This window comes from Lepus europaeus, chromosome 8, assembly GCF_033115175.1.
Source record: "Lepus europaeus isolate LE1 chromosome 8, mLepTim1.pri, whole genome shotgun sequence".
In the NCBI taxonomy this organism is placed as follows: domain Eukaryota; kingdom Metazoa; phylum Chordata; class Mammalia; order Lagomorpha; family Leporidae; genus Lepus; species Lepus europaeus.
The window spans coordinates 77,731,312-77,749,288 of NC_084834.1; the positions used below are offsets into that span (position 1 = coordinate 77,731,312).

At 39.4% G+C, this 17,977-nt stretch overlaps 1 protein-coding gene across 1 annotated transcript; it reads left to right on the forward strand.

The window, feature by feature from the left end:
- Positions 1–424: 424 nt before the first annotated feature.
- On the forward strand, positions 425–16,646 carry LAMTOR3 (late endosomal/lysosomal adaptor, MAPK and MTOR activator 3). The gene is made up of 7 exons (XM_062199823.1): positions 425–530; positions 857–902; positions 2,093–2,127; positions 10,698–10,756; positions 11,999–12,132; positions 13,935–13,998; positions 15,782–16,646. Exons 2-7 carry the CDS (start codon positions 894–896, stop codon positions 15,853–15,855), a joined length of 375 nt encoding a protein of 124 aa, XP_062055807.1. The 5' UTR covers positions 425–530; positions 857–893; the 3' UTR covers positions 15,856–16,646.
- The last annotated feature ends 1,331 nt before the right edge of the window (positions 16,647–17,977 follow it).

Sequence of the window (17,977 nt, forward strand, 5' to 3'; positions counted from 1 at the left end):
TTTTAAGAGAGAGAGACTAGAAAATTGAGTCAGAAGCCAATCTGGGTCTTCTAATTACCGGCAATTCGGTGCCTGCTACTCCGTTTGTAACGCCATTCTCTCAGATTTTTCATCTACAAGAAACGGTTTGAGAGTATGGTCACTGAAAAACTAGAGAAATCGTGCACCCTGGCCGCACAAGACTGTCTTCTAGCGCACGCCTTCTAGAGCAAACATTTTCGAGAAGGGTTTAGCAATCAGCGACCCGTAGCCGACGTCCCTTAGGCAGCGGCTCAGCGCGCAGGCGCCAAGAGAGGCTCGCGGCGGGGCGGGGCGGGGCGGGGCGGGGCGGGAGCGCGGCGCCCGCGGTCCCCGCCCCCCACGCCCAGCCCCTCCTCCCCGGAAATTGCGTATCCCTGGACACCGACGCGTAGTAAGTGCTTCCTGGGACACAGATGGGGTCACGAGTCATGTGACGGCGCCTTGCAGGGGAACCTGGCTGAGCTTTGCTTGAAGTGACAGCGAGAGAACCGGGCGGCCCAGACACCCAGGTATCTGGCAACGCTTTGCCCGGCGGTCAGGCCTGGGCCCGGGAGGTGGTGAGACGGAAGAGAAGGCGAGCCCGTTCTTTCTCCCCGGCTTCGGGCGCAGCTGTCTGGGGGAAGTGGGCAGGGGTGGAGGGGGCTGAGGTGAGGCGAGCCCGGCTGGCTCCCCGGCGCGGGGCTGGGGAAGTCCGGCTCCCTGTGACCTCCCTGGTCCGTACCCGAGAACCGCGCGGTCTTGTCGCACCCTGACTGGGCCTGATCCCGCTTCTGAGGCTGCTGGTGGGAGGGGAGGAAGCCTAGAGGGGAAGAGTCACTGGGAGTTTCTCTTGCAGGCGTGGAGCTTGATCCTGCGGGAGGAAGGGGTTCATCATGGCGGATGTGAGTTGACAGCCCTTACACGAGAGGAAGGGGAGGGCGAGGGTTTGGAGGAGGCCTCTGAGCCGGGAGAAGTGGAGCTTCCCAAGTAGAAGTTTGTTTTCAATTTGGTTTCCCCACCTTCTCCTAATAAGCGCTTTTCTTTGGGGCTTGGAGCGGGAGACTGACAGGAATGGACTTGCGGTGTCCTGAGCTGCTCCCTCGAGTGTGAGTGCAGGACATTGAGATGCCTGAAGTGGAGAAAGGTGTCTTCTGCCCCTCTGCCCAGTCTTCCGGGGGCACGAGAGAGGCTCGGCGCGTTGACCACTTGGAACTCTGAATGGTGGCTTGTTGCCTTTCCCGGGAATATGTGATGACTTAGGAGATGTGCTCAGAACCCTTTTTTTCCCAGGAAGTGGTCATGATGTCTCGTTAGGTTCATTACAACCATTTAGGATGGTTTCAAACCCATTCCGGTTGGGCGCTATTAATTCAGATTTTGTGTGGCCAACGTGACAACGGAAGTAGCTGGTGGATTTAGCATGAAGTAAAATGAACGTTCAGGTTTGGGAAATATTAGAGGGGAGAGATTCCGTACAACGGATACCTGATTTATCCACGTAGAGGTCATAATTGATACCCGAATTGCCCGTGAAATTCCTGATGCGAGAGCATAGTAAGACAAAATAGTCTTCTATTGCTTTAGTCCCAAACACTTGACGCAGTCGCTTCGCCATGTTAGGAAACGGAATCTTAGGGAAGTTCATTAATTGACTCAAAATCATTCAAATGATAGTGGGAAGTCTGGGAACAAGGGAAGATGGTTGTAATGTGTTGTCAGTTGAACACAGACATGAGATAGAAAATAGTATGGTAACTGTGATCTAACTTTACAGCTCCCGTGTGTTTTAACTGTGCTAAAAAGAACATGCTACTAAATTGCATCTTCTCAGACTGTAACAATCTTATGACTCAGGTTCTGTCATTATCCCAACAAATAATGAGCTGAAACCTTAGAGGGGAACATTAGTTAACTTGGAGCACCAAGTTACAAAACTGGTGAGTAACAAAATGCAAAAGAGAAAGATAAAACACTAGCATGAAAAGTCATGAGTGATGACTTAAGGTTCCTGAAACATGGGTAGGACAAGACCTAGAAGAGCAGTGGAAGGCATGTTATTATAATATGATTTTTAAAAAATATTTTCTTTTAGGACCTAAAGAGATTCCTGTATAAAAAGTTACCAAGGTAAGAGAATAGTAATTTTTTAAATTGAAAAATTCTGTATGACATGTTAACCTCATGAGATATATTGTTTCTGTATAGATGAGTATTATGTGCATATTATGCTAAAATTTAGCCCTATCAAATGCCTAACAGAACCCTAGGAAGCACAAGTGATGGCCTTTGAATTTGCAGATAAAAGCATTACTTGGCTGGCGCTCAATAGGCTAATCCTCCGCCTTGTGGTGCCAGCACACCGGGTTCTAGTCCCGGTCGGGGCGCCGGATTCTGTCCCGGTTGCCCCTCTTCCAGGCCAGCTCTCTGCTATGGCCTGGGAGTGCAGTGGAGGATGGCCCAAGTGCTTGGGTCCTGCACCCTTATGGGAGACCAGGATAAGCACCTGGCTCCTGGCTTCAGATCAGCGCGATGCACAGGCCGCAGCGCGCCAGCCGCAGCGGCCATTGGAGGGTGAACCAACGGCAAAGGAAGACCTTTCTCTCTGTCTCTTTCTCTCACTGTCCACTCTGCCTGTCAAAATAAAAAAAAAAAAAAAAAGAAAGAAAAACATTACTTGTCTTAGGTTAAGTGGCCAATGGTTGCTGGAGGACTAGCTCTCAGATTTTTTGTGACTTTTAAGTTCTTCCAAATATATTATCTTAGCTGCTTATTGGATTATGCTTCGAAGTGCCTTTACTTTTAATGTTGCCATTAAGATCTCATTGCTTAGATGACAAAACCTGAGAATGCTAGGCATAGGCAGCAGTTCCTACTTGAGAAATAACAAGGCTTTCTTTTGCCTGCACACAGTCCATTTGATGTTCTATTTTGTAAATTAGATTCTTGTGTTACGGTTAGGAAACCTGCTTTTAGATGTTTTATTGACTGAAAGTGTCTTTGTCACTTTATTTTTTTTTAAGATTTATTTAGTTATTTGAAAGGCAGAGTGACAGTGTTTGGAGTGAGAGAGAGAGAGAGAGAGAAAGAGTGCTTCTCTGGTTTACTTCCCAAATGGCTGAAATGACCAGAGTGAGGCCAGGCTGAAGCCAGGAGCCAGAAACTCCATTTAAGTCTCCGAGGTGAGTGGAAGGGGCCATCTTCCACTGCTTTTCCAGATATATTAGCAGGGAGCTGATAGGAAGCCTAGCAGCCAGGATACCAGTGGGCACTCACATGTGGGATGCTGGCAGCAGCAGTTTAACCCACTGCACCACAGTGGCGACCCTTGTCACTTGAACTGAATTAAAATTAATATTGATTTAAGATAAAGTGCCTTCTTTGACAAGTGCCTCTTTCCTCGTCACCTACAGCTAAGATTACAGGTGTCTAAGGGAGTGCACAAGAGTAGGATGACTGAGACTGACATTTTCACATCCCAGAATAAAGGGATCCAGAATTAATTAACTTTTGAAGTACTATAGCAGAACATGCGATGAGATTCTTTTTTCCTTCCCTTCCAAATCTGGAGTTAAATAGGGTAGTAGATGTCAGTTTATTTCTGTTCTCAAAGGATGTCACTTGTGTTACCTGTGGTTATCTAAGGTATTTGAAAGTACTAAATAATACCATAGTATATACCTAAGGTTAGACTAATAGAATAGAAACAAAATGTGCCATGAAATTAGCATGTTATGCAAATTCTTCAATTTCAAATTAAAAAGAAGACTCTTGTTTAGACTTTTGCTTGAGTTGTTTCATGCAGTTTGCTTCTTGGCTTGTGTCATTGACTACTGAGAGTATAGACCAAAAGAATTGTAATGATACTGTTTTCTGGCTTCAGCTTATCTGTGTTTTTCTTAGGTACTCAGGAAGAAAACTTGAGATGTTAAATAAGTGCTACCAGTGATTTCATGTTAGTGAATACTTTAATTCGTTTTTATTCATTTTACTCACCTCCTCTTAATATTGGCAAGCTCAGGAGGTGCTTTGCTCTTCTCAGACGAATGATTAGCAATACAGGCAGTTGGAGTTCTGCATGGTTTTATTCACATTTTAAAATGTTTTATTCACATTTTAATGTTGGTTACAAATATTTAGGAAATTAAAACTAAACATGATTAAAATTAGTTTAGTACACTAAACTGAAGCATTAGAAACACTGATAATTAAAGTATTTTATTTCTTTGTGGAAAAAAAATATGTAGCATGTTGGAACATGTTTGCCTTCTTCTCTTCATAAACCCTGAGATAAAGAGCCGACATCTTCTCTCTGCCTTGGTGAACTGTCATACTTCATTCCAAGTTTACATCAGCTAGCTGCCAGCATTTTAGCTTTCATATTTTCAACGTTGTTAAATATTTCTGAGATTTTCTTTAATGTGATTTTTGCTTTGCTTTGTTTTGTTTTTGCCAGCATCACTTCCTCTTTCTCATCAAAACCACTTTCCTCATTTATATTAATAAATGCATTGAGCTCTTGTGGCTGTTTATCTAGAGTCTCTGACAGGATATTGTGAACATTTCCTGTGTGAGCTCTTCGGAGAATAACTTTGTTTACCTTCTATTGGAATTTCACTTCCAGCATGATCACTTATTTTATCTTTCCTGTGTTTCATCTTTGCTGGCCAGTTCCCTTTTTTGAGTGTCTATTTCTTCTTAATGTCTAATGGTTTATCACAGGGAGACAGCAGGTGTAAAGCTGCACGCTTAGCTGTCTCTGCATGAACTGAGTAACAGATTCATGGTAACAGTCACTGACACGCTTCAGAAGAAGTGGCCTGATTGGTTACTGATCACAATGTGCATTTGTTAATTACATGGTTATTTGTTAGTAATTTGTGGACTGAAGAGTTAGTAAAGTAGGCAGTCTAAGTAGTTATTTCATTAATATTCCACACTAATTGAAATTTGACTTGTACCACCATGTGATATGGTGTTCTTTAAACTGTGGTGATTGGGGCCTGTGCTGTGGCACAGCAGGTTAACTACCTGGCCTGAAGCGCCGGCATCTCATATGGGCGCTGGTTTGAGACCCAGCTGTTCTACTTCCCATCCAGCTCTCTGCTATGGCCTAGGAAAACAGTAGAAGATGGCCCAAGTCCTTGGGCCCCTGCACCCGCGTGGGAGACCTGAAAGAAGCTCCTGGCTCCTGGCTTCAGATTGGCGCAGCTCTGGCCATGGCAGCCAGCTGGGGAGTGAACCAGTGGATAGAAGACCTCTCTCTCTCTCTGCCTCTCCTCTCTCTGTATAACTCTGAATTTCAAATAAAGAAATAAATCTTAAAAAAAAAAAATAAACTGGCGATTAAAGTGCATGGGTCAGTGCCGCACTTGTTAGGCTAATCCTCCGCCTGCAGCGCCGGCACACCTGGTTCTGGTCCTGGTTGGGGCGCCGGTTCTGTCCCGGTTGCCCCTCTTCCAGGCCAGCTCTCTGCTATGGCCCGGGAGTGCAGTGGAGGATGGCCCAAGTGCTTGGGCCCTGCACCCCATGGGAGACCAGGAGAAGCACCTGACTCCTGGCTTCCGATCAGTGCAGTGCACCGGCTGCAGTGGCCATTGGAGGGTGAACCAACGGCAAAGGAAGACCTTTCTCTCCGTCTCACTGTCTCACTGTCCACTCTGCCTGTCCAAAAAAAAAAAAAAAAAAAAAAAGCACATGTTGGCACTGTGCAAATGAATGCTTTCTTTTTTAAAGATTTGTTGATTTATTTGAAAGGCAGATTTACAGAGAGGCAGAGGCAGGGGAGAGAGGTCTTCCATCTACTGGTTCACTTCCCAGATGGCTGCTATGGCCGGAACTGAGCCTATCCCAAAGCCAGGAGCCAGGAGCTTCCCTGGCTCTCCCACGCAGGTGCAGGTTCCCAAGGACTTGGGCCAGCCTCCTCTGCTTTCCCAAGCCATGATAGAGAGCTGGATTGGAAGTGGAGCAGCCAGGACTCAAACTGGAGCCCAGGTGGGATGCCAGCACTTTAGGCAGCAGCTTTACCTGCTATGCCGCAGCGCCAGCCCCAAAATGAATCTTTCTATGTTTATTGATAATTGTCTTTCTGGATGCTCACCACTCTGGTGGAACAATATAGGAACAGAAGCATAGTTAATCCGCTTAGAAGTTTAGTGGTTTAAAATCCTATTTTGAGTGTTAACATCTTTTGCTAAAGACAAAAATATTGCTTTCAATTTTCTTGAGTTGTAAGGCCATTAAGACTCATTATTCACCTAGAGATCTAATAAATAATGTAATTGACTCTAATTACTTGGTCTGTGATTAGAAATAAGTAATAAAATCATGTTAGGCTATGAGGATCTCATTTTGACAACTAGATCTATTCTAATGGCACTGAGTGTGGTGGAGCTGTCAATGTGAGAGAATTGAAGAATCATCAGAATGTATTCATTTTATAACTTAGGAGCTCTAGTATTGACCAAAAACAGTTGAAAAGTTTCTTCTTTGAATCTCGACATTTTTTATCTTTTAACCAAGAGGAAAAACATCAAGGGGTAGTGCTGATCCAAGAGATAAACTAAATTTAAGTATATTTATAAAAACATGATGCAGATCTCTCCATAATGGCAGGAAAGGAGTGAGTGCCCTCTGTTGGTCCCAGAATGAGTCTGCTGTGATTCATACTCACGATTATTTATTGAAAGTAGACTGACTTCATCCCAAGAGCAAAATGCAGGAAGAAATAATAAACTTGCACACACTTAAGAAGAAGAGCGTACACTGATCTGTTGCCAGATGTGTGTTTGGACGCAGGAGTGTTGGCCTCAGAGCTGTGGGTCCATGCTGTCAAATGTTGCACTGCTGCGCATTTCAGCATCCAGGGCAGCAGCACACTTCGACAGAATGCGCGCTCTTCCGTCTTTGAATTCTGTTAAATGTGAGCGTGCTTTAGTAAGTCTGGGGAGGAATGGAATTAGAAGATTAGTTTCTTTTGCTGTAGAAAATTTTGAAATCTATGCAGTTTTTTCATAATATGCATTTTCCCTAAACTGTTTTGAATATCTCATGTATTGTTCTTAGATTTGCATTTTAAAATCTAGTTGAACCCAAAGTAGTCTCAGGTCTTAATAATCACAACTTTGTATGTTCTAAAATAACCAAATATTTCATAATTAGAAGAGTCATACTCAGTATGCTTTTGATTACTAATATAACATTTGTTTTTTAGAATAAAAGTCATTTTTAGTAAACTTGAGGTTTAGAATTCTAGAGTATTTTATAAAATTTAACTTATTCTAAAAGTATAGCATATCTATTAATGAATTAAAATTTTAATTAATAGTAAAATATATTCATATTACTCTTTGTCTACTGTGTGTAAGATTGGAAACCTTATTGTATTGTGACCTACTTTCTAAAACTGGGTACTTTAAAGGGTTTCATTTTTCTGCTTACTGATTTATGTATCTGTGAGTTTGACATCTTTTTTTTAAAGAATTTTTTTATTTCTACTTCCTCCTTTGGTGCATTAGTTGATATTTAAATAACCATGAAAATTAGAAAAAAGCTACCATAGTGACACAGATTTTTCTAAACATTTCTGTAGTACTCCACTGGTTTTTAATCCACTTAGTTTTTTTTAAGATTTTATTTATTTATTTGTGAGGTAGAGTTACAGACAGTGAGAGGAAGAGACATAGAGAGAAAGGTCTTCCTTCCATTGGTTCACCCCCCAAATGGCCACTAGAGTTACAGACAGTGAGAGGAAGAGACAGAGAGAGAAAGGTCTTCCTTCCATTGGTTCACCCGCCAAATGGCCACAACAGCTAGAGCTGTGCCAATCCAGAACCAGGAGCCAGGAGCTTCTTCCCAGTCTCCCATGCAGGTGCAGGGGCCCAAGCAGTTGGGCCATCTTCTACTGCTTTCCCAGGCCATAGCAGAGAGCTGGATTGGAAGAGGAGCAGCTGGGACTAGAACTGGTGCCCATATGGGATGCTGGCGCCTAAGGCGGAGAATTAACCTACTGTGCCACGGCGCCAGCCCCTAATCCACTTGTTTTATGGGAAGGTAATATATTCATTAAGTTCAAGATTTAAAAGTGAATCCAGGGACACAGTGAGAAGCTCCCCAGCTTTGCCCCCCAACCAAAGAGGACTCTTTTATTATCTGCAAAGATATTTTATCTGTCTTCCTGTAACCATGTATGTAAGAGCATGTTTTTAAGCACACTCAACCACAGACCTAAATATTGTGTTATACATTTGCTTCTTGTACACACTATTCAAAACTGGTTTTTGAGATCAGCCCCCCCTAGTTCATGAAGAGCTTCCTCTTTTTTATATCTGCAGGGTATTCCATTATACATGTATATCAGAGCTAATTTAACTTGACTTTTTTTTTTTTTTAAGATTCATTTTTATTTTATTTGAAAAGCAGAGGGAGAGGGAGAGGGGAAGAGAGAGAAAGATACCTTCCATTCTCTGATTTACTTCCCAGATGACTGTGGAAGGAGGATGGGAGGAGGGGAATAGCTTCCATTTTTTTTATTTATTCCCCAAATGATTGCAATGGTCAGGGGCTGTTTGGTCCAGGCCAAAGCCAGGAGCTCAGAGCTCCATCCACGTCTCCCACATGAGTGGCAGTGGCCCAAGCATTTGGGCCATTCTCTGCTGCCTTCCCAGGCACATTAACAGGGAGCTAGACAGAAGCAGAGCAGCTGGGACTTGAACCAACTCACTGTGCCACAACGCTGGCCTCTAGCATGTTTTTCTTAAGAGAAAGTAGATTTCTCATCTTCATCTATGTCAAGATTTCATGTGTGCAAGTATCTGTGGGATATGGTTTTGTTTTTTTAGATTTTTATTAAGAGCCTAAGAAAGAACTCTGATCTGCTGGTTCAATCTCCAAATGTCCATAATGACCAGGGCTGGGTTGGGCCTGGCCAGGTTGGGCCAGAGCTGGTAATGGGGAACTTGGTGTGGGTTTCCCACATGGGTGGCAGGGACCCAATTACTTGAGCCATCACCACTGCTTCTGGTGGTGCAGTTTAGGAGGAGGCTAGAGCCAGGAGCTGGAGCTGGTATACAAGGTAAGCACTCTGAAGTGGGACACAAGCATCCCAACCAGTGTGTTAACTGCTAAGCTCAACCCCTGCCCTGGATCTGTTTTTATAGAATGTTAGCTTTTAACCTAGAACAATGTATTTATTTTATGTATTAATCTTACATAATATGTTTTAGTCCATACATAATATCAGAATTGAATGGTAATAGGAAGTAATACCAGTAATAGTTAAAAAAAAAAAACTTTAAAAATCATTTATATGCAGTTGCTTCATCATATTTTTAGCATAAGGATAACAAATGATGTTGTTTATAAGATTTTGCACCCAAGTTTTAATAACACTTATCTGACTTAAAAGTTTTTGACAATAGGATGTCTTAAAGCTCAATTTGAATATTCCTTATTTCTAAATTAAAACATTAAGATCAACCACAATAAGAAATGAATAGTTCTCAGTTATAGTAGGAACATTGAACATATCTCTGAGTTGCAGTTTACAGATGTTGTCAGATGGTTACAGGGTAATGGGTTTTGTGTTGTAGTTAAAAACTTTTGCATGGGTATTGGAAGTTTGAAAGTGTTTCCCCATCATAACTTTTAACCTTTTCCTTTTATGCCCTGGGGTCCATATTTCTTAACTGCTTATTTCTCATGAATTCTCAGTGATAATTTGGTACTTAAACTGCAGTGATAAAGTATATCCTTGTGCATAGTTTGCACCATTAGTGTTCGGTAATACTTTTAAATGTTAACTGTGTACTGGCCTGTGCTTTTCATGTAATATTTTATGTATTAAAATTTCACGATAGCTGAATAAGTATAGTTATTTCAATTTCAGCTTGTTAAACTGAGTCTTAGATTTCATAATTGACCCATGGGGACAGAAATAGTAACAGGCAGACCCCAGACTGAACCCAGGTCTTTCTCCCTTCAGAGCTGTAGCATTGACCATTCTGCTTACTGCTTTTCCTAACGTGGGCATGGCTGGAAGGATTACCACACGACCTTCCCCTTTTTCCCTTTTCCTTCAGCCTGATTGATCTTTCCACTCTTCACTGAGGTACCACTTCCCCAGGGAAGCCTCCCCTAACCTACCTCTTTGCCTCACCCCTCTCTCATAAGCTTTCCTAGCAGTGTGGATCTCTCACTAGCACTTGCCACAGTCGTAGTGTTATTTTTTTGATAGCTGTTTGAAGATTGTAAGCATTATTAAAGCAACAACTGTGTGTCTTTTTGGTTACCTTAATGTCAAAATATTAAGTGCCACAAATACTGGGCACTGAAAATTGGAATGAATCAGAGAAGGAAAGAAGATACTTCCTTTTTTTTTTTGGTCACTGTATCCAACACTGATAACCTTTTATACTTTTGTCAACCACAGAATGGTAATACATCGGGAATTTTACTGGAGAATCAGCTATGTTTTGATTTTCATCAGTACACTGTGTAAATCTATAAAGACTATAAATATGACAGTAATGTGCATTCAGTTTCTGGAAGAGTTTTGGCAGGCACGTTGAAGTGTAAGGAATCAGTAATTGCAACCCCATGTCTTTTCAGAAATATACATGAGAATTACAGTTATAACTTCGAGATACATATATTGGGAAAATAAAATATTTTATAATATGTTAACCTTTCTGTCTTTCTAGTGTTGAAGGGCTCCATGCTATTGTTGTGTCAGATAGAGATGGAGTACCTGTTATTAAAGGTAAAAAATCAAAATGCAAATGTCATGTTTGGTTTTGACTGAAATGTATGTACAAGGCACTTAGATTTTAGTAGTTAGAATGAAAATGTATAAAACTCATTTCAGTAAACTCAGAAGATGGTCTTAGTTTTGGAACCTTGTTGGATTGCATGTCAAATGTGTCACGTTAACATCCCGAGTTTCAGCATGGATTTATCTCTGACTCAGTTTCTCATTAAAAACATTTATGGTATAATGTAAACTGTTACTAAATCTAAATTATGGAAGTGAGTATGAATGCAGCTAGATTTGTTTATTAGAGTGAATGTTCCCAGTTACACTGGGACATTTTAGTAGCTGTAACCAAAGATTAAATAACATTTTGTACATTTTGTTGACAGTTTATTTTCCACGTGGGGTTATCATATATATCAGATAATTTTAGGTTTCAGAATTGAAAGGTTTAGAGATCACCTAATTTAGTTTAGTTCTTTCATTTTACAAATGGAAGTAGTCAAGCGCAAAGAGACACCACTCCAGAGTTGCCTGCTAGCCAGTGAGGAGATAGCAGTGAAGCCAATGGTCTCCTGATGGGTAGTCTGCAGTTCATGCTATCAACGTGGGTGGCCGTGGGCAGGCCACTTGCCTTTTCTTTGTTCTGTAGTGAGTGCTTTGAAGGAAAGAGTCTTGAAATTTTTTTTTTTTTTTTTTTTTTTTTTTTTTTTTTTTAGCTCTGATGTTGTTTCTGAGAAAGTGTGTGGTAAAGCCTTGAACTCTGCATTTGTTCAGTTAATAACATTGAGTGAAACAGAAAACAGGTAGCCGCCTGTCAGGGTTATTTAACCCTGTAGTGAGAGACACTACTGCTATGGTTTTTTGACAGACAAAGTCCTTTTTTCATTAACTTAGTATAGTCCTGTTTTCATTATTTTAGTTTAGTGTGGCTCTCAGCCAGAACATTCAGTTTATTACATGAACAGAATTATCTGTCTTAAAATAAATATCAGGGAACTAGAAATATTTAGTATTCTTCCCAAAATTGTTAGCATTTTTTACTTTAATTATGAGCCCTGAACTTCTGAGCAGTTTGTCTATTCAAATTGATATGCAATTAGTGGTATAATTTTAAATGTAAGACATAACATTTGTGCTCAATTTTATATATAGTTTGTGTTTTTAAAAAAGTACTGTATTCCCCCACACACACACCCCATCCCCACTCCTCAATCTGCATAGCTCTTAATTGAATCCTTTGTTTCCCAGTGGCCAATGACAATGCCCCAGAGCATGCTTTGAGGCCTGGTTTCTTATCCACTTTTGCCCTGGCGACAGACCAAGGAAGCAAACTTGGACTTTCAAAAAACAAGAGTATCATCTGTTACTATAACACCTACCAGGTAAATTCATCACTATCTAATGGTTTGCTGCTTTCAACTGTCACTTTTTTTTAGTCTTTTATATGAAATCACTTGTGTTATAATTCTAAATTTTAGATTTGAAGAGGATGAAATTTTAAAATTTTGCCCTTCAAATTGGTTAGTCGTTTGCTTCACATTATTATACCAGGAAGTAATTGCTATGAGAAAGTAGTTAAAGGTTGAATAATTAAGAACTTGTTATCCTAAAAAGGGCAAGTTAGATCATTGTTACCTCCAGTAGATGGTGCCCTTAGCCAGACAACTGTGAATTTCTCAAATGATACCCTTGTTTTGTAATTGTGACAGCTAGAAATTTTTCTTGAAAATCAAATGATAAGTTATTTAAATTTGTTATTGCTGTTAATTCTTTCATGTGGTTTGGAATGTTGATATAATGACTGAGATTGTTTATGGGGAAGCAGTTACTTCTTATGTATCTTGATCTACAGGATAATCATCTTAAGAACAAATTATTCATAACCTCCTGCTTTAGAATGGTGTTTCCTAGAGTGTGGGTCATGTACCATTTATTTTATTTTATTGACAGGCAGAGTGGACAGAGAGAGAGACAGAGAGAAAGGTCTTCCTTTGCCGTTGGTTCACCCTCCAATGGCCGCTACGGCCAGCACACAGCGGCAGGCGCACCGAACTGATCCGATGGCAGGAGCCAGGTGCTTCTCCTGGTCTCCCATGGGGTGCAGGGCCCAAGCACTTGGGCCATCCTCCACTACCGGGCCACAGCAGAGAGCTGGCCTGGAAGAGGGGCAACTTGGACAGAATCCGGCGCCCCGACCAGGACTAGAACCTGGTGTGCCGGCGCTGCAAGGCAGAGGATTAGTCTATTGAGCTGCGGCGCCGGCCTATGTACCATTTATTATACACAAGTGACGTTTTTAACTTTAAATGCTAGGTATTTTACTATGATTTAGGAAAAAAATAACAGATCCATCAGACCTTTAATTTCATCAATAAGGATTAGGTCAAAGCTGGTTTTCTGTTTTTTTCTTTTTTTTTTTTTTTTAAGAGTTGGCTACAAGTAAAATTAATTTGCATTGTAGTGACACAGGGGAGGCAGGAAAAATCATGAAGATAAAACTGTAGAGGAGTTCCCTCTTGTCTGCACGGGATTTGTTCTGAGACTTCCAGTGGATGCTTGAAATCATAGATAGTACCGACCCTAAATACACAGCACTTTCTCCTGTACACACTGTGGAGGTCACCTGGGTACCTGGTAATAAGGAAGTCCCTGGTGAAAATCCACAACAATGAGGAAATCACTAGTATTGGAAAAGCCCTAGCCAGTGGCAGTCTGCCTCAAATATGTAACTCCCACATAATAATACGTGTTGATGCAGTTGTCCACTTCAGCTGTCCTACTCGCTGTATATTTTAGTATATATAGCTGTGCTCACTGTTCTGTGTTCTGGTGAATTCCTTCACCACTTGTGACACTGGCCTCAAGCAGTTGCTTCCTGTGACACACAAAACTGTGATAAAGTTTAATTTGTGAATTAGGCACAGTAAGAGATTAACAGTAACCAACCTCAGCACATGATTTTTTTTATTATTATTATATAAGAACTTTTACCTTTTCACTGAAAGGGAGTACTTTAACTTCTTGATATATCCAACATGCCATCGTTGCTACTTCTGCACTTTGGGCAATTATTAAGTAAATTAAGGATTATTTGAACACCAGCAGTGCAGTTTTTGGAAGATTAAGACATTTCAGTTGAGTTATACTGCCTTTCATATTATTTCGGTTGTATTTTCTTTTTTAGGTTGTTCAGTTTAATCGGCTGCCTTTGGTGGTGAGTTTCATAGCCAGTAGCAATGCCAATACAGGTATGTGAAGTACTTTAAATACAACTTTCAACTCTTTACATTATCCTATTTGTGCAGTCTGATAGGAATTGTAGATTTAGAGGGAGAAAGCTTGAATTTGTGGTCCAGCTCCACCATCTTTTTTCCTTATTCTTGGGAAAAATGATTTCTCTGAATCCTAGTTTCCATGTTCATATAATAGAAATAATAATCTGCTTTCTCATCTTATGGGGTTATATTCTAATTCAAATGAGACAGTGTATGTGGTAATCTTTTTTTGAGATAAAAAGGAAAAGTGTTAGCTTTTTGAGTGCCACATCTTGTTCACATTAAAATAGTTTAAGAAAATAAGAAGGAGTGGAGAATACACAAAATGATCAAGGATGAGTTTAATCCCACGTAGACTAATCTATAAAATGAAAATTTTAAAATTTTGACTGATAGCAGGCACGGTGAATGTGATTGAGCATTTAAAGAACTTAAATGGTATGAACATACTACTGTTCTTGAGGGCTGAAGAATTTGAGATCAAATGCTGGAAAGCTATATTCCCATCTGTAAGGAATCGTTAAATCCCATTACATCTAATGTTGTTCACTGGATATCTATGTCTAAAATAATAACAGTATTGAGTTGGATTATAATTTCTTTACTTGCTTTTGGGTAAGAGTAGGAATTTTTTAAGGCGTTTGTCCTTCATATTTGATTGCTGTTGAGAACTGTTACACATTCTTTCTTCTTAGAATGTGAAGTTGTTCTAGCTGTGTTAATGAAGCCAGTCCATAAGTTACCACATCTTCAAATTGAGAGGTTTAGATTTGATGATCTGTTAGGTTTCTAAACATTTTGAAACCTTAAACTACATGTGTGCAAACACTTTGTAAATTATATAGGATTGTAGTGCTGTCAATATATCCATTATAGTTAACGTCAATTTTGATAAATCTCCCATGATCACATAATGAATTACCAGTTGTAATATATTGCTGTAAGTACACAGTTATATTGTACTCAGAATGTTTCCTTGACAGTCAGATGCTTTTAATATTCTACAAGAGGAAACTATTTACTTGTACTACACTTGATCTTAGCCAAAAGGCCGAAAAGCAATAAAACTGTTTCCTTCTTTGATATAAAATAGGCACTGAGACACAAAGGCTTTCACGGTAGTAAATTAAAGAGAAGCTATATATGCTGATTTCTAGATGAGTTTGTCTCCCAGTAAATCACTGAACTTATTTTTAAACATCTGTGTTTTATTCTCTTACCATTCATGTTTAAAATATTTTTTATTTGAATCACTCATTTATTTCTTTGCTTTATTGAGTTCATAAAATAAATTTCTGATTTCCTTTGACCAGTGTTGAAGCAGGTTATTTACCTGTCTTTTGATATATAAGCTATTCCAGTTGACTCAGAAAATAAATGCACCTTATTTAGTAAAAATCATGTGTGTTACTTCTGAATTAATGCAAATTTTGATGCAGTAAGGCATAAATTGAGATTTTTTTTCAAAACCAACAGATTATAGTGCATATGATTTATTCTGTATTTACTAATACAGATAACCATTTCTCATCTAATTTATTATATAGGATTAATATGTAGATGAGAATAAACTTCATCATGAATTTGGAGTTTTTGGTTACTTTACTCAGGATTGCTGTACTTTGTTTTAGTTGCAGAGAATAAACCATATCTGATTTCTTTTTCATAACTAAATGTTGGACAAAAAGTAATTGAAGTTAAAGACTTTCAGGAACATTTTTCTAACAATCTAATTTTCTTAATTTCTTTGTTTTAGGACTAATTGTCAGCCTAGAAAAGGAACTTGCTCCATTATTTGAAGAATTGATAAAAGTTGTGGAAGTTTCTTAATCTGACAGTCATTTCATTGTGTACCTTGTCTTTGTTGTAATAATACAATATCAATCCAGCAATCTTTAGACTACAATAATATGTTTATCTATGTACTCAAGAAAAGGCCCCTTTTCCCACCTTATACTAAAGAAAGAGCCTACAGATATGTTACAGACAGATCAATTGTATTTCCTTGTGTAGGGTCTTTCTTATTTAGTGAGATATGAGAATACCACAAAAATGGTTCAGGCTATCATGGCTCCCATGGAGTTAGTCCAGTCAGCGAGTATAGATGAGATTCTCTTCAGTGGATCAGAATCAAAATGGAACATTGATCCACTTGAGTTGTTAAGTGCTCCCTGTTGTACAATATGCCCAGGCCTGCAGAATGAAGCAGACCCTTTTTATTGTGAATAATAATGAGGACATATTTTTCTTCAGATTATGTTTTATTTCTGTGCACTGAGTATGAAAAAGATAAAATGGCTTAGTAAGAGTAATAAAATCAGTACAATCACTAACTTTACTTTGTAAATATTATTTTGCAATATAGATGAATATTACTAATTGATTTGATTCTTCTCAGAGGGTGCTGTTCTTTACTGAAAATGAAAATTATTGCTAATGGTTTCCCCCGACTTTGCTTTCTATAACCAATCAATATTTTAATGTTTATGTGTTCTTTATAAAATATAAACATGATTTATTGTTGAATTCTATTGCCAATATCAGTATGTATGTAAACATGATAGTATGAGTACATTTTTTCATACATGAGTATAAATAAAATAATATTTTTAAAAATATAACTTGAGCACTACATAGATCTTTTTTCTCATACTTCTCCCAAAAGTTAAAGAACATAATTAACTTTATTTTTATTTACTCTGTCAATCACATGAATAAGTGTTGCTCATAGGTATTGGTTGGAAGTTACTTTCCCTGGTATAAAATGTGAAGTAGAAAAGAAACCTCCTCTTTGAGCCTAATTTAATCTCCACAAGAGAGGTATCACAGTTCTAGAATATGGTCTTTATGTTTGGGAAAACAATCCATCATTCAGGTTTATCCACTTCCTTTTGGATTCTCTGATAGTTTGTCATGTCACCAGTACAATATAGTACATCTATATTGAGTACCTTGTGCCCATCACCAGAGCTACCAGCTTACCCCATTCTAAGAAGCAGTGTTCACATGCTGTTTCTGTGTTCTGGGAGTTACTTCCACATGGAAGTAACTGTTCCTAGAGTTGTGCACTGATGCAGTTGGCCAGGCACTATTTTGTTTTTCCTTCCTCCTTCCTTCCCACAGAAATATGAGATTAAATTGTGGTGTTTTCCTTTAAAGAATTTAAAGATCAGTAAAGGAAACAGGTTTAGAAAGAGCTGTGATAGAGCTATACACACAGGATGCTGCTGAATCACAGAATAGGAACACCTGAAACAGGCAAGAACTACAGCCTTTCCCAAGGCTGATGTTTTATCTGTAGGGAGCTATAATTGTTAAAAATTAATGAGACATTAGGCACCCATTAGAATTCCTGTTAGCTGAATTACAATTTAATGATGTCCAAGATATTTTTGCCAATGTGATGGTGCACAGAACAGGAATATATGCAGGTGATCATAGTTCTATGGCTGAAAATCCAGGGAAAGAAACTAATAAATGGAGCCACTTAACCTTTGCATGATGAATAGTAGTACTGTTAAAAATTTCTGTCTGAAGGGTTTATAAGCAAATTTTCTTCAGCTCATCAGAAAGAACAACCAGGTGAAAATTGCAAAGAGATTTTTGAGAAGGTAATACAAAACTGGATTAAATATTTTAGTTATTTAATAGAGAGAGCTCCCAGCTGCTGTTTCACTCCCCAAATGCCCACAACTGACTCTGGCTAGAGCCGAAGCCACAAGCCAGGAATTCAGGCGCTCAATTCAGCTATCGTTGCCGAATTAGCAGGGAGCTGAAGTTGGGAGCCAGAGCCAGGTATAAAACCAAGGCTCTTGTAGAGGTTGTAGGCATCCTCATTGACATCTCAACTGCTAGGCCAAACACTGTACCCCCAGATTAACTATTTTTCAAAGGTAGTATAAAACTAGGTGCACAGCTCTCAGATCAGTGGAATGAACTAATCTTGAAATAG